The 27829-nt window shown below is 42.0% G+C and overlaps 3 protein-coding genes and 1 long non-coding RNA gene across 8 annotated transcripts in view; 2 read left to right on the top strand and 2 right to left on the bottom strand.

Moving 5' to 3' along the window:
* The window catches only part of LOC118313562 (RNA-binding motif, single-stranded-interacting protein 3), a 144028-nt gene extending 141523 nt beyond the window's left edge, over nt 1-2505 (bottom strand). The window contains exons 1-5 of one of the 5 annotated variants that reach the window (XM_047336130.1): nt 2364-2505; nt 2163-2221; nt 1370-1422; nt 1141-1262; nt 480-553 (exon numbers count right to left, since the gene is read on the bottom strand). In XM_047336130.1, coding sequence (XP_047192086.1) covers nt 480-492 — 13 coding nt within the window. In that variant the 5' untranslated portion in view covers nt 493-553; nt 1141-1262; nt 1370-1422; nt 2163-2221; nt 2364-2505. The other 4 variants (XM_035639405.2, XM_047327164.1, XM_035639587.2 and 1 more) reach the window with 4 other exon arrangements.
* Nucleotides 2506-2528: 23 nt separating this feature from the next.
* Nucleotides 2529-13119, top strand: azi2 (5-azacytidine induced 2). Its single transcript, XM_035639957.2, has 8 exons — nt 2529-2666; nt 4107-4361; nt 5071-5187; nt 5318-5417; nt 6046-6179; nt 6514-6578; nt 8060-8184; nt 10812-13119. Exons 2-8 carry the CDS (start codon nt 4143-4145, stop codon nt 11249-11251), a joined length of 1200 nt encoding a protein of 399 aa, XP_035495850.1. The 5' UTR covers nt 2529-2666; nt 4107-4142; the 3' UTR covers nt 11252-13119.
* An 827-nt stretch (nt 13120-13946) lies between these two features.
* cmc1 (C-x(9)-C motif containing 1) lies at nt 13947-20377 on the bottom strand. Its single transcript, XM_035640086.2, has 4 exons — nt 20230-20377; nt 19357-19449; nt 15213-15303; nt 13947-14709 (listed from the first exon to the last, which is right to left on the bottom strand). The coding sequence occupies exons 1-4, from the start codon at nt 20246-20248 to the stop codon at nt 14589-14591; spliced, it is 324 nt and encodes a 107-aa protein (XP_035495979.1). The 5' UTR covers nt 20249-20377; the 3' UTR covers nt 13947-14588.
* Nucleotides 19301-26556, top strand: LOC118314059. Its single transcript, XR_004794579.2, has 3 exons — nt 19301-19509; nt 25228-25292; nt 25417-26556. It is a non-coding gene; the product is annotated as an uncharacterized LOC118314059 (long non-coding RNA).
* The last annotated feature ends 1273 nt before the right edge of the window (nt 26557-27829 follow it).

The following is a 27829-nucleotide window of genomic DNA, read 5'->3' as shown; positions in this document are numbered from 1 at the left end:
AAGAACCTTCTGTATCAGCTGAAATTAATGTTTGATGGAAATTCAAATTGCATTTAACATGCCTAGCATTTTGAAGCTGAGAAGGCAAAATGAACCGAGTTGCTGCTCAGCTGAATGGGGATGCATGTAACCTCACTTGTTCTGATCTCCTTGTTGAGTGAATGTACAATCCTCTGCCTCATTATGCCTCATTAATATGCTTCAAAGAAAGGATGGTAAAAAATAAATAAATAGACAAACTTTCTGGTACCCACGAGCATCAGTTGGTGGGAAATAATAAAGAAGGAAGAATAGAGAAAAAAATAAAGAAAACCCACATGGGACCACGTGATCAACTAAGTTCCCTGAAAAGCAGTGTGGTTACGATTGGACCAATAAAACCACTTGTTTAATGTGAGGGGATGACTGTGGTCAGCGTCATAGTCACGTGGTTCTACTGTGGTTTGTCTGAGTGTTCGCTCCCCTGCCAGTATACATACCCTTCTGCGGCATCTATGGTCGGAGTCCAGCAGCTCCTCTATGTCTCTCAACAGCAGCTTGGACTTTGACAACACTGCAATGAAATTGACGCAAAAAAAAAAAAATAACTGGTCGTAGTGCCCACCTCTAAATTGCACAGTAAATTTTCCAAAGAATTTTTCATTTGAAGTATTCCAGCATTGCTGCAGGTGTGTAAACGTCTCCGCCCCAGGAAACAGAGGACACTGACAAACCAAGTGCAATCATAAATGCAAAAATATAAACATGAACAAGTTCAGGTCGTGGCAAGATGCCACATGTATATCGTAATTTGCTTCATACTGGAAAGTTTGGATTAAATTTAACACACAATGGTAATTTAACACGCAAAAGATGAGGATTTATAGGAATCTCTTAGGGAAGAAAACAAGTTTTACAAGATGGGACATGTATGTAGTGTTTAAGTACATCAATAAATCACAACTAAAACTCCAGAGAAGAAATTTTTATCTATTGTTCACATGATGGTGAAAAGGTAATTTCATATCATTGACTCTAACCATTAAACCTTTAAATCAAGAGTGGTGTTACAGCCTAACATTACACATCCACTTGTTGCATTCCAAAAATATATGATGATTAATATTTCAGAAGTTTGGAAACTCTGAACCCTGCACTTACATTCACGAGTCGCCAAGATGAGAGGCTCCGGATTGTCTTTGGATGCCATGTTGTCGATGTGCAGCCACTTCCACATACAAACGCCCAGTTTTGTACGGTACACTTTTGACTCCTATGGCCGACTTCAACGCGACCAATAAGGGACATTTAAGAAAACATTTGGTGATACTTTGAATAAAGCAATATTGTGATTTTGAATTTTCAACATTGCTTTCTGCTTTTTCTTTACCTTTTATAATTGCTCAGATGATGTCACTGAAACTCATAACTATTTGGTTAAATCTGGCAAAAAAAAGGTCAAATGTTAAAGAGTTGCAGGTTTCCAAACACTGCCATCATCATTATCCTCCTCATCATCATCATCATCATCATCATCTAATATTCGTCAGTTTTACTTATGGCAGAGTCCAGTAGTAGTAGCTTTACATGAGGAGATCTGTCTTTACCAACAGCTTTAATGCATATTTGCCAAAAAAATCACATCACGAAGTAGGACTGTAATTTATATGTATATTTTAAATAAACACATTTACATGCAGATTCTTAAAAAGTGGGTTCAGACAACTGCAGTCTTAAAAACACAAGGCACAGATTCTCCCCACAAACAAAGATGGATGTTTAATGACTTTCTTTAAAATAGCTAGCTAGGTGGGCTAATGCTGGTTGGCTAGCTAGCTAGTTAGCTAGCTAGCTAACACCGTCAACAAATGTCTCATGTAAACAGAACAAACAAACCGCCAAAAACTGAGTTCCGTCGTTGAAATAACTATATTTAAATCATCTGCCAGTGAGAAATAAATCAACGGGGATATTTTAGAAATGTAAGAAGAAGGAAAAGTTTGTTTTAAGTACATTAGCGAACATCGGCTAATTCAGCAAAAGTAGTCAGTAGCATTAAAGTTACAAAAAAAGAGGAAGGTTTTCCTGTAATTAAATGCGTTCAAATGAAAAAGTTTTTTCATGAAGGTGAATACTTTTAATTGCTTCTTCTTTATCATATATGATTATGTGTCCGTGCTTACTTGTCGCGCCGAAAGTGTGTTGTTGGAAAATCTTCTTCTCCCGCCCGTCATCTTGTGTCCTGGGTGAAATGACCCCTTTGCGGTTAACTCGGAAAACTACAATCTCTACTTTTGTCTGGGGGTGTTTTTTTCCAGCAACTTTTGAATTTTGTCAAATAAAAAAAAGTAAAAAAGATTAAATCCAGTTATCTTCTGACTCACCCATCCTCCACAATCCGGTTCACCATCAGCCATGAGACACGCGCACACGCCTCGAGTCGCGGCTCGCCGCGTCGGGGCTTTTATTTTGAAAGGACTCCAAAGCTGCCGGAGTGACTCCCGGAAGTTTTTGTTTTCCCCTCACCTGTCAGTTTCTCAGACACAGTGCGAGTGTGCGGGTTTCAGCCTCTCTCGTCTCTTCGGTTTGTTTGCGACAGAAACAACGTCCCCTCTCGTCGACAACTATAAATGATCATCCCCGCGTGGTCGGCCGACACCTAACCGAAGCACGAGCATCCGGAAACGGTGAGTGAAGGGTCGACAGTGGGGGCAGAACAATCGACTGCCTCGGCTTCACCTAGCCACGGGAGACGTTAGCTCGGCGCTAGCTAACTGTTATCGCTGTCAACAGATCGATCGGTGGTGTTTTGGTTTTTGTGACTCGGCTATCGATGTCGATCTTATGCCAGCTGAGGTCATTCCCTGTTGGTTGTTTTTATTGTGTGCACTCTGCTGTAGCCGCCCGTCGCGATGTGTTGTGTCGCCTGTCAACACAGCACGCGGAAGCTAACGGCACAACGTCGGCTGTCCACCCCCCCTGACCGAAGGGGGCTGCTCTCCGCACCGACACGCTGAACCTGGAGCCTGGTCTCTTCACGTCCGCACCCAGATGAGTCGGACCGACGTGACGCCGCTCTTCCGTGTCTCGTGGTCCAGACTCAACGTTCACTTTCGCTTTGGAGCAGCTTGCGTCGGGCGACGAGGTTCGCACTTGGGTCTCTGTCCGTGGCGTGTTGGAAGTGCGCTACCAACTTTGGTCTGCTGCGTCGTCGCACGCTGACGTCATCACCGTCGGCGTTAGTAGCAGCTCCGGGAGGCTGTGTGTGTGTGTGTGTGTGTGTGTGTGTGTGTGTGTGTGTGTGTGTCATGTCACTTCCTGTGTCAGCAGGCCAGTGTCTCCTCTGTACCTGTGCACAATCACACTGCACCTTTTGTATTCAAACAGCAGCTTTCTTTATAGTTCATCACGTGGAGGCTGGCACACCTCGACCCCGGCCATCACCTGTATTTGAGCCACGTTATGAAACTTCAAATGAGCTGCACAACTTTACTTTGGTGGGGGCCGGAGTCATTGATGCACAGGAAAGATGTTGTTGTTGTTGTTGTTGTTGTTGTCATGAGGCTGGTTTGACGGAGGCGACGCCGACTTCCTCCTCGTGTGGCCTCGTCCCAAGTCACTGTCGCCATGTCGCCAGTCGACTCTAGATCTTCTGATGAACTCCCTTACAGCCAATAATAGGTCTACATTTGGTACTTTCAGTTTAGCTGAACAATGTCTCCTGCTCACAGGAAGTTATGCACTTTACATTTCCTGTACAGCAAGGGTGTGTGTGTGTGTGTGTGTGTGTGTGTGTGTGTGTGTGTGTGTGTGTGTGTGTGTGTGTGTGTGTGTGTGTGAGAGAAATAAAACAGAGGACCATCCCGCAACCTTTTGGAAATTCAAGTGACATCAACCAATGCAAAGTTACAGCGTCGGGACGCAACAAAAGTAGATGTCCAAATGAACGTGCAGATCATGAGCAATACCGAGACCCTTTTTTGCCCTAATACTTTAGGAGAGAAGGTTCTAACTCAAGTTCAATAAACAAACGTTATTTAGCTTTTGGTTGTAATAATTCCCGCCCCAATAAAAAAAAAGGAAAGAAATGCATCAGTCTGATAACCCAACTCTTTTGCAATCCCCAGGTCTTCTGTCGGCTCAGAGCGTCGGCCTGTGCAAGCATGGACCAACTGGCAGTGGATGATGACATCTGTATCCTCAAACATGAAACGGCCTTCACCGCCGCCGGCGAGAGCCCCTTGTCGGTGTGTGCCGGCGACGAATCCGTTGCTTCCCACTTTGCCCTGGTCACGGCCTACGAGGACATCAAGAAGAGGCTGAGAGACACGGAGCGCGAGAACACCCTGCTGAGGAAGAGGGTCAAGCAGCTGGAGGACAAGGTATGGACGCAAATGGGCTGGGACGCTGCGATTGCGGGGGAGAGGCGAGGAGAAGATGGACGGAAGGCGGAGATAATACTTTCAAATAACATACTGCTCATCCAGATGGTTTAATAGCCAGGGGTTTCGAAAGTCTGAGCTGAAGACGGAGATGAGTGAAAACCGCGTTGTTGTTTTTTCATTCATCAGAATGTCACAACTGTTTGGACAAGCACAAAATACTGAGAGAAAGTTTGGAAAAAGTCAGCAGAACACTTGCCTCTGGGGGAGTCTCCGCGGCAGCATCATTAATATTGCTGGCCTACAGTTAAAGCTGTAAAACGATGAGAAATGAATCCGCTCTGTCTAAAAAAACGGAGAGGAGGCCTTGAAACACTCCATGTGTTGGAGCCCTACACACTGGAGGAGAAGGCGCATGAAATTGGATATAAAAAAACCCAGGATCCATTACAATGCAGAGAGCTGTTGAAACAGAAAGGGTCCTCATACAGTGTGCTAAAGTGAAATGGCTGCTCAGTGTGTTGACGTAAAAGCTTCTCTACGTGCGTTGAATCTTTATCAGTTTTTGGTTTTATCTGCTGCAGCATTTCGGGCCTTCAAATGTGGATGTGGTGCGAGGAAAGTAACTTCCTACCACAGATATTTAAATCAAATGAAATTAATACCAGTTCTTCTCTGCTGCTGTGTGTTTCCTCTGTCTTCCCCGTAGCTCTTCAGGCCAGATGCACCTCCGTCAGAGGGTCCCCAGTACGTGAACAAGGCCTTCAGCGCTTACCGAGGCATCTATATAGAGAAGGAGGATCTGCAGCTGGAGCTCAACAAACTGGTGCGTCTACTGATTTATTTGAACCTGCTTCTCACTGACACTAGAGCCTGACACAAAAACCGTCTACTACATGAAAACAAGTTTTAATTCGAAGGAAAAGAAATCATCCTTCCTCTCCTTTCTCTGTCAGAAAAAGGAGAAGAGTGACGGCGAGCGGTTGCTGACGGAGCAGCTCCAGGCCAAAGAGTTGGAACTGCTTCAGCTGAGGACAGAGATGGAGACCAGCCAAGGTACAGGCAGAGCACATGGGTCTGCTTTGTATTGAAGGAAAACAGCTGAGCAGCACTTAGTCTAAGCCTCTTCTGCAAAAATCACCACATGTAATAAGTCTTCTGTAGATTTTACTATCCAGCTGTATAGGCATTAGTTAAAATAGCTCTAGCTCAACCAGCTACAATGTTAAAATACTGTTCACACATTATTACGTCAATAGAAACAATCCAGTAATATAAGCCTGACTCTTAAAGGGCCCTTTGCATAAGAGGCTGTTTTATTTGTGAAACTTTAATAACCCTTTGTTGATCATATTTCTATAGTTTTACGTTTACTAGTAATGGAGAAATTTTACTCTGGCCTTGCTGCTTTTATTTGCGTAAAGGAGTTGATTACTTCTTCCACAACTGTGTATCATATTGATCCATATTTAACCTTTATCTTACCGAATAATTGATGTTGTCATTATTATAGTGTAAAAGTCACTTTAATTGAAGCGATAATGATGGTGTGTCTTTTGTACTGAATGGAAATCATTAGCACTCCACATTTTCGAGTTCAAAAGTTCTACAAAAAAACAAGCAATTCGATTCAACATGTCTTCATACATCACCGACTTATTTTGTATTGTGTGTGTGTGGTCAGTGATGAAGAGCCTGAACAGCCCTCAGGACTACTGGCAGGTGGACATGGTCAGCACTGAGCTGAAGATGCACAAACTACAGGATGAGTTGGAGAGAGTGACACTGGAAAACAGCCGACTGGTGGAGAGAAGTGGGGTGAGCAAGCTGTAAAGACAAGAGAGGAGGGGATTATGAAAAAGAAAAACGGGGAGAACAGTGCTTGGAAAAAATAGTAGCCTCGTGGAGAGTGGCGTAACAATTAGGGAGGAGAACAGTGGAGGGAAATGGTGTTGGGGGCAGAGAGAGACAATGTGACACTGGGAAAAAAGTAGAAAAATTAGTTAAATTAGAAAAACACAAAGGGAGTATGGCTTAAGGTGAACTGAGGAATTTTCATATTTGTTATAATAAAGACACATGCAAAACAAACTTTGAAAACAAATTCAGACACCTCCACTCTGTGTTTCACATGCCTACTCTCTGTTTTTAGGAGGAACCTCAAGGCCTTAATGGACCAGACGTGGACCTGATCTGTGACGCACAGTGCAATGCAAGGTAGTGTGTTTGTATGAAAATCATTGAGGAGTGGCTGAAAATTCAGGAGGAGAATGTTTGGAACTAATTTCATGTGAGCAACTTGACAGGTCTGATGGGTTTTTCTGCACAACACAATATGTAAATGTACCAATACAGTCTACTGCCCTCTCCTGCTGTAGTCAACATGGGGTGTAGTTCTCCTCTTTGGCCACTAGAGGAGGGTGCAGCTTTATAGATTTGAACTCTTGTCTGCTTAACAGCTGATGATATACAGAAGCATCTGAACCTTGATACATTATCAAGACCAACTAAAACCCTTGAGACTTATGTCCATGAGAAATAGTCATCATTTACACTCCCAGTGTGCACAAACTCTAATGCCATATATTTATATTTATTTTATTTAAAAGGGACTATTAGCCATGCAAACTAGTTTTAATCCGCAGTCCCTGGAAGGCCGATGCAAATAACAAATAGACACATGCATCTACATAGAAGTAAATACACAGTAACTTATATATAATTAATAAATCAATGAAATAACTTTGTCAGATGAACACTTGACAAGTACATATGATTATTAAAACAATATAAAGACAAAAGTGTATCAAGCAAAACAAAGGGAAAAAAACAACAATTATTGAAATTACACAGAAAAAATCAATCAGTAAAACAACAACATAGCACAACCACTACTCAAGATGATGACATGTTTATAACAATAATAACAATTGTTTTATTAGAATATGATTTCACCCTCCAACCTATTCCTCTGTCTTCTTTAAATCAGCATGGGCTTACATTTCATAGGTAATATTCTGTTTGTGGGGCATTAGGAGTTGTCTCTCAAATCCCCCTTCTCGTAATTTTTCTTGTCGTCCTTTCCGTTGTGTCAGGCAGGTGGATCAGGTGTGGAAAGCACCGTCTGTAGGTGTTTTGCCGGCCTCAGCAACGCCTACAAACTGACACATTTCTGTGAAAAATTAGATTTTTAATTGGCACATAACATTAAATTTTTAATGTGGACGGGGATTTTTCTTCCAAGGCTAAGTGGCTAAATGTACCACAGTAATGTGAACTTATGCTGACACGTGAATATGCTCGACACACCTGTGAAACGCATCAGTGGCTTGACGTGAGCGCAGTTAGCGACTTGGTTAAATGTGTCAATGAAGCAACATCACAAAGAAAATCTCTCTATTAACAATCCCCCTTCAGGAGCTTTAGTAAATTGGTCATTAGATCAGGCTTTAATAATATACATCCTGCAAATTTTGACCAAATTCACTCCTTATGTGACAGTGTTACGTCTTTGAATCTCAGCAAACAGGTGAACTTGAACCTTTCTTCTGTATTAAAGGCTGCGTTGATGGCAACTATGAGCTGCAATATGCCAAACAGCTTCATGAGCCCTTGCTTATAACGACGCAGGCTGTGTAGAAAAGCAGAAATGCTTAAAAACCCTAATGTTTGAATTCAAATATCCTCCTGATCCGTAGTGAGCGGGGCATGCAGCAGATGTGCCAGGATTTGCACTGCGAGGTCACTCGTCTCCGTTCAGAGCTGAAGCACCAAACGGGCCTGATCAGGAAACTCAGGCCCCTGTTCGCCGAGACAAGACAAGGTGAGGAAAGACACAGGGAGACTATTGTGTTTGTGTCGGTACATGTGACAGCCCACCGGCTCCCCTGCGGCCTTTTCACAGCTCCTCAGCTCCGAGACGCACTGCGCAGCATGGGGGAGCATGCCGTATCCCCCTACATATCCCCCTATAGTCATTTTTCACAGGTCACCCACTCACACACAGCGAGTGCGGCCTTGAAATCTTTGTTTAGGTTTCTGATTTTCTTCCAGACCAATGTGAAAAACAAGCCATGCCTTTCACCGTCGGAGCTCAGGTGACGCGGCATCATTTTCTGTTGAAGAACATAGTTACTCATCCACACCTTTATATGAGTGTTGCTCGACTTTTCAGGGCAAAACACAGATGTAGCCCCTATGGTCAACGTGACGAGCTGGAATGAATACAGCAACAATTGTTGACACATTTGAATCAATCTGACATCGGAATATGTGTCTCTTTAACTCGGGGCGTCCGGTAGTTTCACGTTTATGGATTCAAGCCTTGCTTCTCTAGACATGAGCCAATGTGGCAAACTTCAACTGAAAAGAGCGAGTCACTACCACGGCCTCTCTTCACTTCAGAGAAGGCTTTTGTAAAAGAAGTACTTCTTACTGAGAAGATTTCTCCTGCTGCTCGTCGTTACAATTTCTTTAAGGGTGCAATAAGATATTATGTCAGTGCTCAAACACTCGGCGATAAAGGACATCATGAGATGGCCCGTCCGTCCTCTCCCCTCCCTCTGTGCTGATGTCTTCTACCCTGGAACAGATTACCTCCGTTGCCGATTCTCGGAGGAGGGAGGAGAGACCAGGAGGTGAAAATTAGAACGAAATACGGCAAGAAAATAAATCTTGGCGTATTTATTCCAGTGAATAAGAGGGTAATCCTGTAACTCTGATGAGACCGATGGAGAGGAATAAGGGGAAGCGGGAGTGGCGGAGAGAGGGAGCTGCGTATTTATTCAGTCGTATTGTGCATTTGTATTCTTCTAATGTTCCCCCTTTGGAATCACTTTTATTCAAATGCTAGACTCAGGAGACCCTCTCACGGATGGATGGGTGGAGTGAAACATTTTTATTTGATGGCATTCAAGTGTGTGTGTGTGTGTGTGTGTGTGTGTGTGTGTGTGTGTGTGTGTGTGTGTGTGTGTGTGTGTGTGTGTGTGTGTGTGTGTGTGTGTGTGTGTGTGTGTGTGTGTGTGTGTGTGTGTGTGTGTGTGTGTGTGTGTGTGTGTGTGTGTGTGTGTGTGAGAGAGAGAGAGTGTGTGAGTGAGTGAGTGTGTGAGATTTTACCTCACTGCTCTGCTTTTACACTATTGTCAGGAATCAAAAGGCTTTGTTAAATGCACCTTAGATTTTTATCTCTTTAAAGATCTCAAGTTAATTCACCTTTAAATACAGACAAAAACCCCAGTCAAAAAGTTCCTCAACACCCTATTTGGCCAGTTTTTTATTGAAATCTCCACAGTTCCAGTCCAGAGAATAATCTGACGAAGCACAAAGGTAAAGTGATCAAGAAAAATATAAAGAGCCAAAACATGAGGAGGAAAGAACAAGTCGGTGACTTCACGTGAGTGAAGGGGAGCTCAGTCTCCTCACTTCAAGTGAAAACAAATTAATCTACATGTGCAACACATCCTGCAAACTTCTGCAACAGTGTTGGCACCTTCTTTCTGACTAATGTTTGATTTCCAGTACAGAGAGAACGTGTCAAGCGTGTTCAGCTGCTGAGTCACAAGTTTCCATGTGATTTATGATTCTTTATATGATTTCTTTATATATATATATATACATATATCTTTTAATTCAAATTATTATAAAAAATCATCTGGGAAAATGGGAATGTTCCAAAACTTTTGACCAGTTCTGAATATGTACAGAAAGTGTTTTATCTGTCAGAGGAAAGAGTAGGCGGCTTCATTTATACTGAATTTGAAAGACAAAAATGATGTTGTCAAACCAAAAAAAAACCTTTTAATACACATTTTTGACCACCTTATACAAAATTAAATGTTGGTGGAAATGATGATATAAATTTCTGACATCAAGTTCTTGAATTGAGTTAAAAAGGTTACGCCAATTACCAATATAACAACTAATTATGAATCCATTTCAGTTTTAATGCACTCAAATTGAACTAAATGCCAAATATTTTTTTTTTAAAGTCTTACTTTACTGAGACAGATATTGAAAAACGTTTTCTTTTTTTTCCATTTGTAAAATTTGCTATTATCTCAGTCATACAGTCTCCCGATTGAATCAGGCGACATGTGATTAAACTTAATCTGACTGAGCGTAAATTAATTTACTGTTTCCAGTACTCTGTCCAGTTGATAGTCATATAAGTGCTAAATGTGTGTAGTAATCTGTAGCCAAAGAGACAATAGTCAAATTCTTTTGTTATTACTAGAAAGAAAATGAAAATGTTACTGAGTTGCAGCTCCCATTGCTGAAATGACCAAAATCCATCTGTTCACAGCCTGGTAACATGTTCTCATCAGACTAACAATGTTTGCAACTGTTCAAACCACCACATCTGACTGTTGATTTCGTTTCACTCTCATCTTTCCTTCCTCTATCCTTGATTCGGTCCCTTTCCTTCTCTGCCTCCCATCACTTTCTGTCCAGCTGCCTCGACGGTTCCCATACAGTGTCTGGACGACGTGGAGAAGAACAACCACCTGGTTCCTCGGGCGTCGGTGCCCCGTCCCCCCAGTGCGCCCCCACTCCCCTCGTGCTCCGGACGCCCCTGCCCCCCTGTCGGCGGCCCGTCGGGCACCCTGCTGCCGGACAGCCTGAAGGAGGACTGCTGGTACAACGGGCCCTGGCCCTCCCAGAGCTGCTCGGGAGAGGCTCTGATTGGGAGCAACGCCTGCTCGGTCGTCCTGCCCCCGCCTCCCCTGAACCAGGCCTCCCTCGACGAGAGCTCGAGGTCCTTCCCCAGTCCCCCCAAGCCCAGTGACGCCGTATTCTGGGAGGGACACTCTGCTGCGTCCAGTTCCTCATCCTTAATGGGAAACTACAGTCCCAGGAGCCCTCCGAATACTGAGTGGACCAAGCCCTATTGAGGGGAACTCTAATGGGCTAATAAGTGATTAGTAAATAGTTTTCAATTGGATGGAAAAGAAATTGATGAATGGATGAGTGAATGGACTCTGCAACCCTGCCACATAGCTACCACCTAACCTGCCTTAAGTTGATTCGACCACTCCTCTGGGCTGAGCTGGACCGGACCTGCTGGCTGTGGGGACTAACTGAAGCCAGAGGAAGCCTTCTCCGAGGTCAAGACTCTGTAACTCTGATTTCTCTGCATCGGTGAACATACAACGTTTCAGGAGAGACCCCTCGGTAGAATCGATAAGTTTTTTTCTCTGTGAGTATGTGTCCTTGTATGCACATGCATACGTGCGTGCAAGCATGCCTACAAGCAATTTAAACTTGTGTGTGTGCGCGCGCATGTGCACACACCAGACAGAGCGTGCCTGTGTGTGCAGATCAGTGTGCGGGCGTCTCACTCGCGCGCCTGTTATCTGTATCTTGTCATATTGAACCCAATAGGGCTTTGAAGGGCCTCTTTCTCCATTCACTGTGGGCCCAGTGATCACCGGGGCCACAGCTGGACACACATAGTACTAGAGTTATTCACTCCAATGCAGGTCTTTTTACATTTCGATCGCTGTAAATGAATACGAGATATGTAGTCCCACATACGTCCCGTGTGAAGAAAGGTCTCGGTGCGAGGACTCGGTTTGCTTGTTTCCGCGCTGTGATGGAGACAGACGCGCAGTAAACTGTGTCAGCGTCACAGATTTCCGATCCAAATTTTAACAGCTACCAAATAAACCCCCTCCTTTTTCTCTCAGTGGTTATTTCTCACGTCGGTCCTTATAGATCGTCATCAGAGTGGGCTGTCAATCTAGCTGCGCTTACCAAAAACTTTGAGAATGCAGTAACGGTATTTGAGGAGATTACTTAAGGATTAGAAAATAGTAATTTTGATCGAGAAATGTATTGCTTTCTGGAAGAAAAAAAAAAAAAAAAAAACACAATCCACACTGGGCACAAGAAAAAGGTTCAACTGTTTTCACAGTAATTTCACAACTCATGCAAGCGTCTGCAAACCTGCCCGTTGTCACCTCTTCAATTCTCCCAGCACTATACGTTCAAACAATATCTGTCACGTTTTCATTTCTCAATTATAAAGGGACATGTATATGTAAGGCTGACTTATAACCTGAAGGACTCGTGGATTAGAATCCATACACTCCGATGTATTTTTGTACACCTGATTTACGTTCGTGGAGATTCTGAACAACGGGAAATGTATCTAAATTATCTGTAACCATGCCGATGTTAAATCTATGACACATTTGCTTCGCAGTATGAGGGTAGGTTGTTGTGTGAAGGGAGAAGTTTCGGAGCATAAACCCGATGGGATGTACAAAGGAAAAACACAATATGAAAAGAACACAAGATATATAGAAGGAATAATGTGCATAGGTGTATAAAAATGTAAATGGTGGGCTTCAGTACTCGGCCAAACGCGTCGTTTTGCACTCCAGACCATAGGTTTTGGTTTGTTTCATCCCCCCCCCCCCCATGACATCCGATCTGTGTAAGAGCCGTCTGCATTGGTGGCACGACGACCAGTGGATGAACCTGAATAAATGTGACATGACAAAAAGAGGTGCACAAAGCACAAAGGTCCCCGGGGTCATTGAAAGGTTTGGTTTCTCTTCATTCTGTTTCATGATAACTGTGGTCTTTTTTTGTTTTTCTTGATTTTTAAGAAATTGTTCTTTTACAGCAGTAGTTTCATACTTCTGTAAACGATTTGCAAACCAAAATGCAATGTACAGTAGATAACGGATTATATTTTAGATTTACTGCACTTCAGACTGTTTGTAAATACGATCGATTAAACCAATGAAAAGGACGTGGCGGTGTGAGGTCGCTCTGTGTCTCCGCTCATGAGGTTCTGTGGTTCAGTTAAATGAAACTGAAGGTTTTAGTGTATTGAGCTACGTTACAGTTGACACCAGAAATAACGTTCATAGTGGCATTGAAACATTTACTTTACTCAGTAGCAGAATAATCTCTCCTGCTGCTGAACAATCTGTTAATTCAATACCTTAGGGTTTTGACATGTTGCAGACAGGCCATTTGAAAACACCGCTTAAGGCTCGGAATCCAATGTTTGCCATTTGCCTATATTATAGAGTAAAATTTGAACAAATAAAATCCACCTATAAGTTCACTCTGTGCATTAAGTGAGGATACAGCGCTGGCTGATATGATCAGTCAGTCATCTGCCCCGTCACATTCATGGTTTTCAACTTGTCACCACAAAGAGAATGAGAGCAGCACAACTTATGTACGGCTGATGTTATATATAACATTATTAGATATCACATAACCGTACAACAAAGCAGATATGAGACGCGTCACATGGAAGCACAGTTAGACCTGATCAAACCTGGTTTTGATGGTCAAATAAAATAAACCAAAAATGGATTTTTACTTGTTAAATTTCAAAATAAACTGTGTAAAAAAAGGAGGGAGCGTGGTCAGCCTCAAGGGCCAAGAAAAGTGACCCGTGTAATAGGAAATGTCCACCTACTTTTGAACGCACTGAATGGTAATCTCACCTGAAGCACTGCAGGAAGGAAGCATCTAAGTTAAAGATACATGCATGTGAGCTGCGATCACTTTCAACGGTGTAAAGTGTCCGAAAGTGCATTAATGAATGATTGACTCTTTGAGTTGCCACTGAAATTCACTTTACTGCCACAGAATATTTACAAAGTCACATTTCACTGCAGGTGTTACATTATTTTGTAATTGGTTAGTTGTCAGAAATCACTGTATGAGTACTGTACTTAAGTCTCATCTGGTGGCATCTTTCACCTTCTGAGGATGATCATTTTAGGCTGCGGGTCCAGGCAGAGGCAACATACCAGACTCTCATGTCTTTGCATATAGAACATAAACATAAACACAAAGGGTTCAGCAGATATTGAGCATCCCCTCCATTCACGACTGCTTGCCTCATAAGTGCTGCACTCTTATCTATCACTGGGCTCATTGGTATATGTCATGTGAATACTTCTGATTCAACCGAGATCATTCCAATGCAACAACTGGGGCCATCTGATTTAAATTATTTTAGCAAATATACAGAAAAACAAAAACAAAAGGCATCATCTTGATTATATAATCACAAACAGCACAGATGTGAATTAAACACGGGCTTGAAGCTTTATCAGTTATAAACTCCACCAGTTGAACACGTGTCCATGGTGTTGAGGACTTTGTGCAGGCTCTGGTTCTGGTTAGGGGCCTCGTGCTCGGTAGTCTGCCCCTTCAAAAGGAAGGGAGTTGTTTGGGCGTCGTGTGTTGTGTTCACTACATGCTCGTTGGGAGTTTTTGTTTCCTGTTCTTCGAAGGGATGCCTGTCCTTTCGAATTCCAGTTTCTCTCGGATGTACTCCTGCTTGCACTGCTCGTAGAACTCGGGGTCCTTGTAGCTGGTGGAAGACAGACGTTACAGTACTTATTATTATCATACAGACTGAATGTAGCCTGGTTTGACAATAACAATGCTGGTTATTACTGAGGCCACATCCATGCTGCTACATTTTCCTTTTAAAGTGGCGTTTTTATACCTGAAACAATGGTGTTTTAGCTCTGTATCAGTATAAATCCCTGTCAATACTGCGTCATCATTTCCAAACCCATCCATTTTTGCCCATTCATAGAACATCGCAGCCCCCAGAGGATTTTTTTTACGCGCTCAAAAGCTCCAGAGCAGTGTGAACGGCAGGCGTAAACGTAGCAGCAGCGATGCGTTTTTAAAACGAACACGTAGTGATGTGGATGTAGCCTGAGACTTCATGGGGCTACGGTTTAAGGTGTCAGCGAGGGAGGGAGAGAGAGAGAGACTGGGTATAAGGTGTCTGTGGTATAACACACCGGGAGCAACCTCGGCTGCGAGCGCCGAGTGTCGCAGAAGAAACGGCAAAATACTCACTGTTGTGTCAGACATTCCTTCAGTACAGAATTCTCCTCCCGACACTTGAACACCATGAAGAAACCAGATTCTCTGCAGCAGTGGGCGAAGGCTGGAGGGACGTGGAGAAGGGTGGTGGTGGTAGAGACATGGAGAAATTAGAAGAAGAAAAAATACTCAACATGAACAATAGCAAACCAAGATGAGCCTCATCTTCACACTCCGCCAAAAGAAGGAACCTGGTCAACGTGCTTGTATCTGTGGTCGGTCTGTTTCCCCACAGGCTCCCTAACGCCCGCAAATATACACACGCCTTGAACTAGGCCAGAAAAAATTGAGTTTTTCCATAGATCACAAATTGTCAGACATGTGAAATTACGACTGTGTCTGTAACATGATATTGTGACTTTTAGAAAAGGACTACTGACTCACAGACTGGACAAATTCTGCAAATGACAAAGTAACATACATACAAATCAACTGAGACATTACGACTACAAATCCATCATAACAAATGTTGAATCTTCGTTGCGGGTCAGTCCCATCTGACACATCTCAGGCACTGTCCTGTGTACAGGCTGCAAACTAATGCAATAGAAATATCCACCCAATTGGAAAATATGGTTACAATGCAAAAAGGCCCCCCTCCACAAGGCTGCATCAGTGACAGTGTTGTATTCAAGATTAAACGTGCAAGGTTCACATTGTAAACAAGGTGCTGAGGACTCTTTTAGTCATCACCTTGTTAGCAGGCTCTTGCTCGAGGCGGCTTTAATTAAAACCACTGCCCTCCCACGTCCCCTCCTCTACAAATACCTGACATCATAATTACCTCTATCAGTGACATCAGTATGGTTATCACACAGACACTTTCATCAGGATGCAGATGTAAAAAAAAACAAAAAAAAAAAACAACCGCAACCGCAAAACCAATTTAGAGAAGCACAACAGTGCGACTAATCTAATCAGCGAGCGCCTCATCCCTGTCCCGTGGTACTAATAGAGGCTGCGGAGCCGTGTTTGCCTTTCTGATGGTAGCGACGCCAAGACTGGCATTGTGTGAGAATCGGCCGCTCAAAATAAAAGTGTGACACTCCCTTCACTTCTAGGTGATTTCACGTGCCTTTCTTTAAAGATGCAGTATGGAAGCGAGAACAAAGTAGAAGCTAAAGGCCCCGACATTTAGGGAGCTTTGGACCTGAAGAGGAAGACGTTAGGTGTAGAACCTTGAATAAAAAATTAGATATGACTGAAAATATGTGAGGGCTGCAACAGTTAATCGATTACTAAAATGATCGCCAACTTTTTTGATAATCGATTAATCGGTTTAAGTAGTTTTAAAAAAAAGAGTCTTAATTCTCTGATATCACCTTATATGTGAAATTTTTCTGGTTTCTTTGCTCCTCTGTGACAGTGAACCAAATATATTTGGTGCGTGGACAAAACAAAACATCATCTTGGAGTTTTGGCGAAAAACGATCTGCATCTTTCACCATTTTATGACATTTTATGGACCAAACAACTAATCGACAAAGTAACCGACAGATTAAACGATGAAATCAAATAATCAGGAAAGACTGACTGATTGAATTTTTTTTACAATTTTGTTTTAATTTTGTTTTATTTCATATTTGGAGCCAATAAGCCCAATTTACAACCAGTTTCTACAAATGAAAGCCCTGTTAGAACATAACAGGAGTCAATGTAACTGTGAAAGTGGCTGCATATTAACCGTGTGGGTCGATCAAATGGTTTAGTTTTGAAAGACGTGAGCAGTGAATAGTGAAATGATTCATCAACAGCAAAAGGGAGGAAAAAATCCCATCTGATGAAACTAAAGATGTTGTGTACAGGTCAGTCGTATTCGTCTGCTGCAACTACAAAGCCTGCGATATACAACTGTGGGCTGTGTACAGGCCCTGTAACCAGGCGAGAGCAAACTAACACCGGAAAAAACATACACATAGATTGTGTTTCTTTATGAAACACAATCATAGACGCGCGTGCCGGAGCAGACACAAACATGCAGAATGAGATTTGAGAGGGCGGAGGATGGAGGTGTGAAAATGAGTGGGACCAGAAGCTAGTAACGCGTGGGGGGTTTCCACTGCCCCCACACAGCCACGGTCTGTCCCACCACCTCGGGCTGCATGTCGTCTGATTTCTAGAAACCACATCACCAAGTCCCTATCTGGCTGAGGTGCTGCTGAAGCAGACAGGGCACACTGGAGCAAAGCTGCGGCCGCCACTTCCATGCAGATGAGGGTGGCGGGTGGTGTCTTGACGATTGGCCTGCTTCTCGTCAATTCAGAGAAAATAAGGGTGGACTCGAGAGGCAGGTGTTCACAGTGGCAGGAAGCAGTCAAAAAGCAGGAAAGAGTCAAAAGGGCAAGGCAAAGGAACAAAAAGGCTTAAACTTCTTTGATAGATCAAATGCACTTTGATTCTACCGAAGCGAAATTGATGAAAGAGTGACACAAAATATAACATCAACCTAAAGTTTCCATTAAAAAATAGTTAACAGGGTTTGATTTCTACGCGTTTCATTGTTTACCAGCCTTCTGAATTCAACCTTATTTCTCTGGAGCCAAAACGTAGACCGTGAAACTGAAAAACAAACAAGACCAGGTGTGTGGCAGTATTCTGTGAAGCTTAACTAATGACAACTGAATGTTATTAGTTAAAATCTCTAATCTCCAAAGAATCTGAATTGGGAACTAAAACAATAATCCGCTCATATTTAAATGACACGCTAACCCCCGGCTCACGCACACTGAGGATAATAAGGCTTTGGTTATACAGTGTATACTGTATACAACTTAACCTTAAAGAATACTTACTGAAGTATGAAGATGTATTATTGTCTTTTTCTTAAACTTTCTTGAGCTGAATTTTGCGTTGGATGCAGGATTTTGTTTTCAAGGCAAGAAAAAGTAAGTACACTCATTTTGAGTTTGCTAGTGATGAGGAACATGCCTCGCAAAAAAAAAGATCTCAGACGACTGATGATATGGAATTTTCATTGACATAAAACTGGAGAAGGTTACAAAGTAAACAAAAAGAGCTAAGATATTCACCAGTTCACATTTAAATAAAGGGAGACAATTTATCTCTGTTCCCTCCGTAGAAGAGGCAATGCAGCTAAGATGAATCCAAAGGTACGATGCAAAATGGTCAATGACGTAGGAAAGAAGCCAAGAGTTACAGCTAAAGGCTAAAAATGTGAACTGGAGTAGTTGACATCGAAGTTTACGAATCTACGACGCACAAATCACGGTGCATATTTGAAGGAAGCGCGGTGTCCATGGAAAGACAAAAGAAAAAAAATATTACCATGAAAAATTTACCAAAGTGCACATTGACATCCCACAACACTACTGGGAAAATGTTTAGTAGACCGATGAAACTATAAGTTTGAATTGTTTGGACAAAATTTTTCCACAAACAGTATGAATGTTTAATGGATGTGTTCCACAAAGACATCAAATATTATAAGTTCTGCAGCCTCAACACATTGTCTGTGCTTGAGAGTTAGACAGTAACAGCCCTGTGAAATGTTGATTTAACTTTATAGCCACGTTGGAAGCTGTAGATTGTAGTGCTGTTGAATTGTATTGCTCTATACTGGGAGGTTTTGTATTATTTTTTGTTATTCATACTTTGACTTGCCAGGAAAAACAAAGGAAATTACTAATGTTTCAGTTGACAGTGTGGTAGTGAGCCGGCATGCACGATGACACAAATCTGAAACTACAGCTAACTGATGCCTGTGTGAGTAAAGATTATGAACAACACGCAACACATTTCATAACATCTGTTACAGTTCGTATTAAAAGAAGAATAGGAAAGATGATGATGAAGATACATTTGGTCTTTAAATGTCTTAGACTTCACTCACTGACATTTTAAAGTTTTATAATTTCTTTAGTTTTATACCAGATCCAACAGCATCATATTTATTAAAAATCATTTGTGGATATAAAAAAAATGTAAAAGTCAGAAGCTAATTAAATTCTAGCTACATGTGTAATGGAAACAACATTTTCATTTCTGCTGCAGATTGTACCAGTTAAATCTTAGACGGGCACAAGACAAGACGTGTGGCGTTGCCATGCTTTTACTTAAATGCGTGGGACTCGTCAGCTTCTGTCTCACAGACACACACCTTCAACCCTCTCTGCACAGAGCTCCTTGGCCTTCTCCCTCATCATCTTGGGGATCAGGACGTCCGTCTCCACGTGCCGCAGGTGGATCTCCTCTGAGGACGAGAGACACGCACACCGGTAAGACTGTGAGACCCACGGTCATCCTTATGAAGGTAAATGTGTCGCAAAATGCAAGCGCTTGTAGACTGGATTTGTGAACCTGTAGAATACAATGCGGGAACTTGTAGAAAAAACTTGAACCTGTATGTTGAAATTTTTTACTCACATAAAAAAATTCCCACCTGTGTTCTGAATTTGAAGTCACACAAAAAAATATTCACAAATGTGTAGATTGATATTGGACATGAATAAAATGGCAGCTGCAAACTTGTAATCTAACATTAACCGATGATTTATTTTTTTTAAGAGCCACAACTCACTCATTACAACCTCTCGAATCTGCCACTGCAACGTCACAAGTGACGAATCTGCGCCTTGACTTTTGCAACATTTCTTGCGTTCCGAGGTTAACTTGAACGCAGCACAACTACTCAGCCTGATGCTACATTACCTCTTGACTACATTACATTACATTACCTTGCATCACAGTCATTGTGGGCAGCGTTTAAGGGCATACGTTAACTTGGACCGTCCGGGAACACAGAGTGTATTTGGGCAGGCACGTGAATAATGTTTTATTCACCGTTACGTTACGATAGCTGCTTTAATTTAAGCTACATGGCTAGCTACACGAGTCTGAGCAACTAGCCCGCAGCCTTCCCCGGACGCCGAATAAACCAGTAGACATTGAACGGTTTAACCGACATAATGTGCGTAACGTTACGTTGCTGAACGGCTCATCAAACGCGTGAGACTGCACAAATGTTCGATACCTGCGTTAGCTGCCTCCATAGCGCCGCTGTTTTCTCAAAACATTACGACACTGCACCAATGTGACCTCGGCTCGCTCACGTACGCTCAGTCAGCGTACTTCCGCTGACGTAGTTGTTGGGCGGGGTTGAAGGAGAAAAAGAAGAACTACAAGTCCCAGAATGCCACGCGCACTACCCGTGTTGGGCACTTTTTTTTTTTATTTGTTTATTGAACAAATAATAATAATAATGATAATTTTATTTGTATAGCACCTTTCAGAAGTAGCTTCACAAAGTGCTTTTCAGGTCACATATCTGTATAAAAAAAGATATAAAAAGACAATATAAAAAGACGACATCACATTAAGGCAAGTCTATAGAAATGGGGTTTTAAAAGTGACTTAAAAGAAGGATCATACAGAACATTTGGAATTAACATCTAAATATTAACCCTTACAAAACATTCAAGGCACATAATGATACATTAAACAAGTGTCAAGAAATAACAAATAAATAATATGCAAAATAAATAATGATAAAATAAAATAATTTAATAATAAAATGAATAATAATGATAAGTTGATGCCCCGATCACATACAAAGTCATAGAGGTCAGTCTTGAAATATTTTCAAAGAATCATAAGCTCTGAGGAGCGATTTTGTCCTGTTTCTTTTTCACGAGTTTTAAGGGACTCAGGTCATTTTCAACAAGGTCCCTTTTAAAAACAGAGAAAAGTGGTTTCATTTTCATCCATTTGGATTTGTGGATAAAGAATTTTGCTTGTAGAATCAAATAATTCATTGTCCACTGTTTATTATTATTATTATTAGTAGTAGTAGTAGTAATAGTAGTAGTAGTAGTAGTAGTAGTATTGCTCTTGTTGTTGTTATTGATGATATATGATAATGATCACACTATTATTTATTGTTAATGAAGTCAGATGCACAAAAGACTTTTGTTCTTTATACAAAAAAGTATGGTGTGCACCTAACTCAGTCAGCTGTGTTAAGATTACATGATTCTTTTGTTGTTGTTGTTGTTGTTGTCATGTTTTGTTTTGTTTTTTCTTTTTTGCTAAAGCATATTTACAAGCCTTTATTTATCTCCCCACAGTCAACCCTTTACAGGGTCAACCCAGCTGTGAATATTTAAAAAAGTTTTAGTTGAATGCAAAACAATACAATTAGTCCTGCAAGAGATACTGCTCGCCCGCCCCCCCCCCCCCAAAAAAAACATAACATTTTCAGTTTTGTGGAAACTGTTAAAGTGCATCAGATTAGTTACCTTTTTTGTTTTGTATTTTTAATTTAATCTTTTCATTTATTCATTTTGTCTAGAACTAATGTGGAAAAATTAATAAGTTCAATGTAATATCATCATGAAAATGAATTAAAAGTAATTTAATTATGACTTTTAATGGTCCCATGTTATTCAATGTTGGGTTCCCATGTGAGGAAGTAAAATTGTGGGCTATGGATGTAATATTCACAAAGATTTATTCAATGTATACGTGTTTTTCTGAAAAATATTTATAATGTTTCACCAACAAAACACTGCAGCCTAGACCAACTGGAAACTGAAATCAAACAGTAATAAAAGTGTGACAAAATAAATGTGAGGGTACATCAACATCAAACCACATTGTATGTGAACCTGTGCCCCAGACTGCATGTTGAGCACAGTACGCCTGACCACAGTACGCCGTGTCGCACACTGGCTGTCTAGATCCCATGCACAGAGGCCCCACCTGTTCAATCAAAGTGACAGGTACTCACTCACAGACCCACAAGCAAAAGACAATCTTCACACACGCACACACACACACACACACACACACTCTGTGAGACTTCACAACTCACCCGCTCACACCACCAGCAGAGGGGCGAGTGACACCGCTGCCTGTCCATCTGAAGTTTTTACAGATCTCTAACTGAAACAGTGCTAAGGATACAAAACACAATGCGTGATATATTGTTTGTAATGTGTGCTTTTTTAACTGTATTATTTAATAATATATATATACATTTTTTTAATATATATATATATATATATATATATATATATATATAAACCAACCAGGAGTAGCACTCTTAATTTTGTTGTATTTTTTACAATACATTTCTATTTGATTCTTTTCTATTCCTCTGTGGAGGAGACATATCCAATTAAAAGGATATTGCATGTTGAGAAAAAAAAATGCAAGACATCACCTGTATGCCCAAAATTATAGAAATTTATTTTTTGTTTTGTGTACCCTAGACCGAGACTCATAGGCAGATGGACACACATCTCTTCCGAGCCCAAGCAAACACCTCCCAGACGGCACACTTTTTTGATCCCATCCCTCCTGACACCAGGTGGACATCTGCAGATTTTAATATCGGCAGATCTCCCCAAACTGCAGCACAAGCCAAGTATCCACAACAGGGCCAAGTGAAGCTCAAACGAATGACTGCACACCCACTGAGCTAAATCTAAGAAATATTTGACAACACATGGGCGTTATTTTATATTTTATGTCTAAATGGCAAAAAATACAGTGTAAGTCTGCACTTGACAAATATTTAAAATCTTTATTGTCAACAGATCTGTGGCACAGTGAATGGTAACTACAGTGAAAATGTATTAGTCATATTTTATGAGCAAAGGAACAATGGTGATCTTTATTGAGGAGGAGTTACAACAAAAAAAGATGTTGGATAAAAAAGAAAGTGTGCAAAATTAGTCCGACTGTAAAATATCCAGGTCGTTTTCTTAATCTTTGTCAAAAAATAAATGCTGTACAAATGTTGTTGTCACTGTTGTTGTACTGCACAGGGTACAATCTGTGCCGTCCTGTTTTTAAAGATAGAAATCTTAGTTCCATGAGAAATATTTGTTGATCAATGGTTATCGATTAGAAAGCGCGTTTGACCCCCACATCTGTTGACGTTCTTTTGTGGCATGTAAGGCTAGAAATCTTATTTATTCATCATAAAAATACCATAGTCAATAAAGTACTGTACAAGGTGGGAGAAAAACCAAACAGATTCTACAATTGGAGAATTTCAAGAAGATGATACAGTAACTGAGCCCTGGCCAGGTCCAGTTGGCTCTGTGGTGAAAAGTGCTCACCACCCCAGCAACATGCTGGCTGATATGGCAGCGTCACACGGACTTCCAACACTGAGCCAATATTACCCGAGCAGCAGGGCCCCGTGAACCTGGCAGAGGGAGGTTAGCAAAGTTAAACCCTCTTACGACATGCCTCACTGCTCAGGGCCAACCACCAGCTCTTCCAACTGGCCACAAACTGGCCACAAAACCAGGCCCCTGTCAGAGAATGTGAAAGGGTCATCGACACTGACACCCACTCGTACTTGTGACACCCCAGTAAACCGGTTGCTGATGTGTGATTTAAGCTTCTTGTCTATGACAAGATAACGTCGAATCCACTGAGTACCACTGACAAAAGTGGGGGAATATCAACAGGGAATATAAAGCCTTCACTGCAACGAGTACTTGGAGATATTTTAACTTGTGTACCGCAGAATGAGCTAAGTATAAAATAATTGAAATGAGCATAATGCAAAAGTCAGACCTTACGTCGCCCGCGAGGCTCCTTCGAGAGGAAGGAGATGTGCTCCGATTTTCCTCCTCGTCCCCACTCCTCCCAGTCCGTGCGGGACTTCCAAGACGTCGCTCGGCCGGCAGATGGAGTGTGGAGGTGAGATTTTTTTTGAGAGTGTTTAAGCCCGAGCCACGGGGAGCCTCTTCAGGGTCGGTGGAGAGCAGATAATCCAACAGCTCGGATGAGGGGATTACAAAACCTTGAGGCGGACCTCTGCTGTTGAGTCCTGCTGTGGGGCGCCTTCCTCGGGTCACCCCTGTGAAATTTCGAAGTGCCAATCATTGTGAGTGTCAGCTGATATCGTGATATAGGAATGAGTCTCCTTGCTGGTTAATTAGACTCAAAACAAATTTACATGTCTGTTGTAGTGACGTGATCTTTGACAGAGTTTGCCAGAATAACAGTTTTTAACGTAACCATCAATCCCTCTTTCTTACTGTTTTGCTCACAGCTCAGCTCTTTAACCAGACCTTATATGATTGACAGAAGAGGAAGGATAATGATAATTCTTTATTTATGATGATAACAATATACAGATTAACTGGTAAAGGAATGGAAAATTAACCAACTATAGTATTTGGCATTTCTTAGAGTATATACTAATTAACAGACATGAATAGGTAAAAAAACAAAAACACAAAAAATACATTTTTACAGTAATTGTTAAAAAAAAACACTACACAATTTTATTTAAAATCCCATTTTCTTCTGGAAAAAAGAGTAAAACAATGATATCCAAATGGTCCAGAAAGCCTGTTTGCTTAACCTGGCTCTGGTTGGGTTGGCACCACCCGAGCAATGTCAGGACGTATTTCCTCTCAAGCAAGTGAAGGGGTCTGCCACTGTGCCACAAGCTGTACCCGCTTCTCAGGCAGGCTAAACCCTTTGACACCACCGTTTTTAATTAAAATTACATTAGGAGTAATCAGCCGAAAGAGTTTGGGGATGGAGGTTAGAGGGATGGAGAGAGCGCGGGTGAGCGGAGGAGGAGGGTTCTGGATAGACGGTGGTTTGACCCAAAAACACTGATCTCTGCTGCCTGGTCAGCTTGATGTCACTGAACTGGTACCAATTTCCTGGGGCACTAACATAACTACACTTTCTTTTTAGAGGATAACAGGACAGCAACAGCACATTTCTTTGAGTCTTTTGCACATGTAGATATGATTAAACGATTAAAACAGTCCAAACTGCTGATTATTTGGGGGTATAAGGCAAGTTCCTCCCTCCGGTCGCCGCATCATCCTCGCATCCTGATCTGACACACTCAGCGGTGCATCCGAAATGGCGGTTGTCAAATTAAGTTGTTAAGTGGGAATTTTTTCAGAGACACATCTGGCTTTCTCACTGCATCTGTAGAAAGGAGAGACCAAATGTTAATGTGACTTTCTTCCTCGCAAAAAAACAGGAGAGGGCTGGAGAGAGACGGGTACAAAGGCTCCATTCGGTCTCACTTGAGGGGCTCTCACCAAGGTAATTATAAGCTTTATGAAAGTACACAGCAGAAAGTGGAAGAAGACCCACCAAAAGAATGGATAGACAGGAGAAGAAAATTACTTTTCCCCCTCTGCCTTCGCTTTATTCCCCCTTTAACAAGAAATGAGGCGGCAATGGATGGAGGAGGCCTTCTTCAGGAGGCGTCCTGGGGCTTTTGCGGCGAGGCAAACAGGAATGAGGGGGAGCGTTCAGCCCTTCCCGTGTTTCTTCCATTCATCAAGGCAGCAAACCTTTGACCGCTCTACAATGACCAGAGTTCCCCCTCATTACACGGTCCATCTTGATGAAAAGATGAAGAGCACAGAGATGAGGATGAGGGGAACAGAAATGAGGACCACGCCATTTCAATAGGAGTTTGGTATAGAATCCTCTAAACAACACCAAAAGAGAACATCTTGTCTTTTGATCAGGTTTTTTTTTTTTGTTGTCCATCTCTCTCCCCTCTCTCTGTCCTTTATTCTAGAATATGATCCTCCCTAGGTTTCTGTACCCACATAGTGCACTGCGCTCAGTGCCTGAATGCGGTTAATTATCCAAAAGGAAAAGTTTGTACCTGTTGAAAAGCTATCCTTGGCGGCTTGGCTTGTTAATGCCAACAAAAAGCAGCCATAGTGGATGGTCAGAGGACACCACATGCTGCGGAGAGCCTTTCAGACATGTCCCTAATAAGAATGCAGTGGTGAGAGCTCCTCTGAATGCACGCAGGGGAGAGGGAGATAGGTAGGATGGGAGAAAAGAAAAGGAAGGGGAAGAAGAAAAAACATCTTTTACCTCTCCATCTATAATTACTCCAAATGAAGAAAAGGCTGAAGAAATGGCCTGGGAGACTTTCCATTATGACAGAAAAAAAAAACTATCAAGTAGAGAAGGCAAAGCACAAGATCGATAGTTTTTTCATGGATGAAAGGGAAGTTTTTATAACGTCTCAGAAGTAACGATGTATGTGCATCAGTGTGTGGATGTGTGTGTGTGTGTGTGTGTGTGTGTGTGTGTGTGTGTGTGTGTGTGTGTGTGTGTGTGTGTGTCGAAGGCAGACTCCACAAAGTGCAGCATTACAGTCCTATGCTTCAGTAAAGTCCTGCTAAAGATCCATCTGTCTTGTTCTGTGCCTCCTGCATGTGTGCTTCAGAGAAGTTCCTCAAACCCGTCCACAACATGCAGGTACATTTCCTCTTTCCTCTCAGTGCATTGCATTGAGTCTATGCTTGTCATATGAAATGTGCTGTATAAATAAACTTGACTTGACTTGACTTATCTGTTGAGCTGACATCGATCTCTCTCTCTCTCTCTCTCTCTCTCTGTGTGAGTGTGTGTCTGTGTGTGTGTGTGTTTGTGTGTGTGTGTGTGCGTGTGTGCATGTGTGTGCGCGCGTGTGTGTCATATCGTGCTCTAAATGGCCTGTAAATGTTTTTTCACACTTTCACAGGGAGAGTGATGTGAGGTGAAGCTCTGTGACGTCAAGCTTGGCTCACTGTATTCTTTTTGTCGACAGGCCTTTCACACCTTAAAATAATACACAAAGCAACTCTCACACACGCACACACACACACACACACGGATAGTGAGCATGGTGTTGCACAAACCAGACATGTTTGAGATGTAAGCATGTACACACAGTTGGAAACGGGGGTTCGGTTCCAAGTAGATATTTGTAACGTTAATTTTGCTGACGCCTTTATGAAAAGCAACTTACAATTTTTGACTTATATCACAGGTAGGCATTAAAGGTTTTACCTAAGGGCCCTCACTGGATTTAGACATGCCCTGACTGGGAATCAAAGCCCCAAATTTCTCTACCACGGTCCGCAGGTGTAAGCCACTGAGCGATACCAGCTGCTTGAGTACTAAAATTTGCTCAGCCTCCATGCCACTGGCAAAATATGAATAGGCTACTTTGGGTTTTTTATTTTTCGCTCTCTGAGAAGGTTACTAGCAATGAAGGTTTGTGAGCAATTGACGATGCTTTTAAAGGATCAGCAGGTGCGTGTAAATCTGCAATAAATCACAGCGAAAATGGTGAAAAATACACTTTGCCAGAAGGAAAAAGGATGATGCAAATTAGGACCCCATCTAAAGGCAGCATGTTTATTCAATATAGACTCGATGCATGTGTGTGTGAGGGAGGAGAGGGTACAAGAGTGGGGGCGACGGAAGAACACAGGTCTCACACAGGGGATAGGTGCTAAAATATACAGTGAGAAAAACTCAGTGAGAATTTGACAGCTGAGCAACAGGGAGGAACAGGGCGGGTATGGAGCAGTTGTGTTTGGTAGACAATAACAATCGAGTAGTAGTACATATTTTCATCAGGAAACAAGCGTATGGTCTGAATTAAAGAAACTGGTTGGTTTTTTTTTATGTTTTCTGTGGCAGTTTTTTTTATATTTTGCTCTGAAAGCACTGTGGTGGGCATATAATATAATTTTTGATCTGTGAACCCCCCATTTTTTTTCTAACAAGCACAGACCAGCAGTGATCTACAAATATAAGGAAAATGCAAGTGTAAATCATGA

Source organism: Scophthalmus maximus, chromosome 1, assembly GCF_022379125.1.
Source record: "Scophthalmus maximus strain ysfricsl-2021 chromosome 1, ASM2237912v1, whole genome shotgun sequence".
Classification (NCBI taxonomy): Eukaryota; Metazoa; Chordata; class Actinopteri; order Pleuronectiformes; family Scophthalmidae; genus Scophthalmus; species Scophthalmus maximus.
The sequence above is the reverse complement of the archived record's forward strand: the minus strand, read 5'-3'. Positions and strand labels throughout refer to the sequence as shown.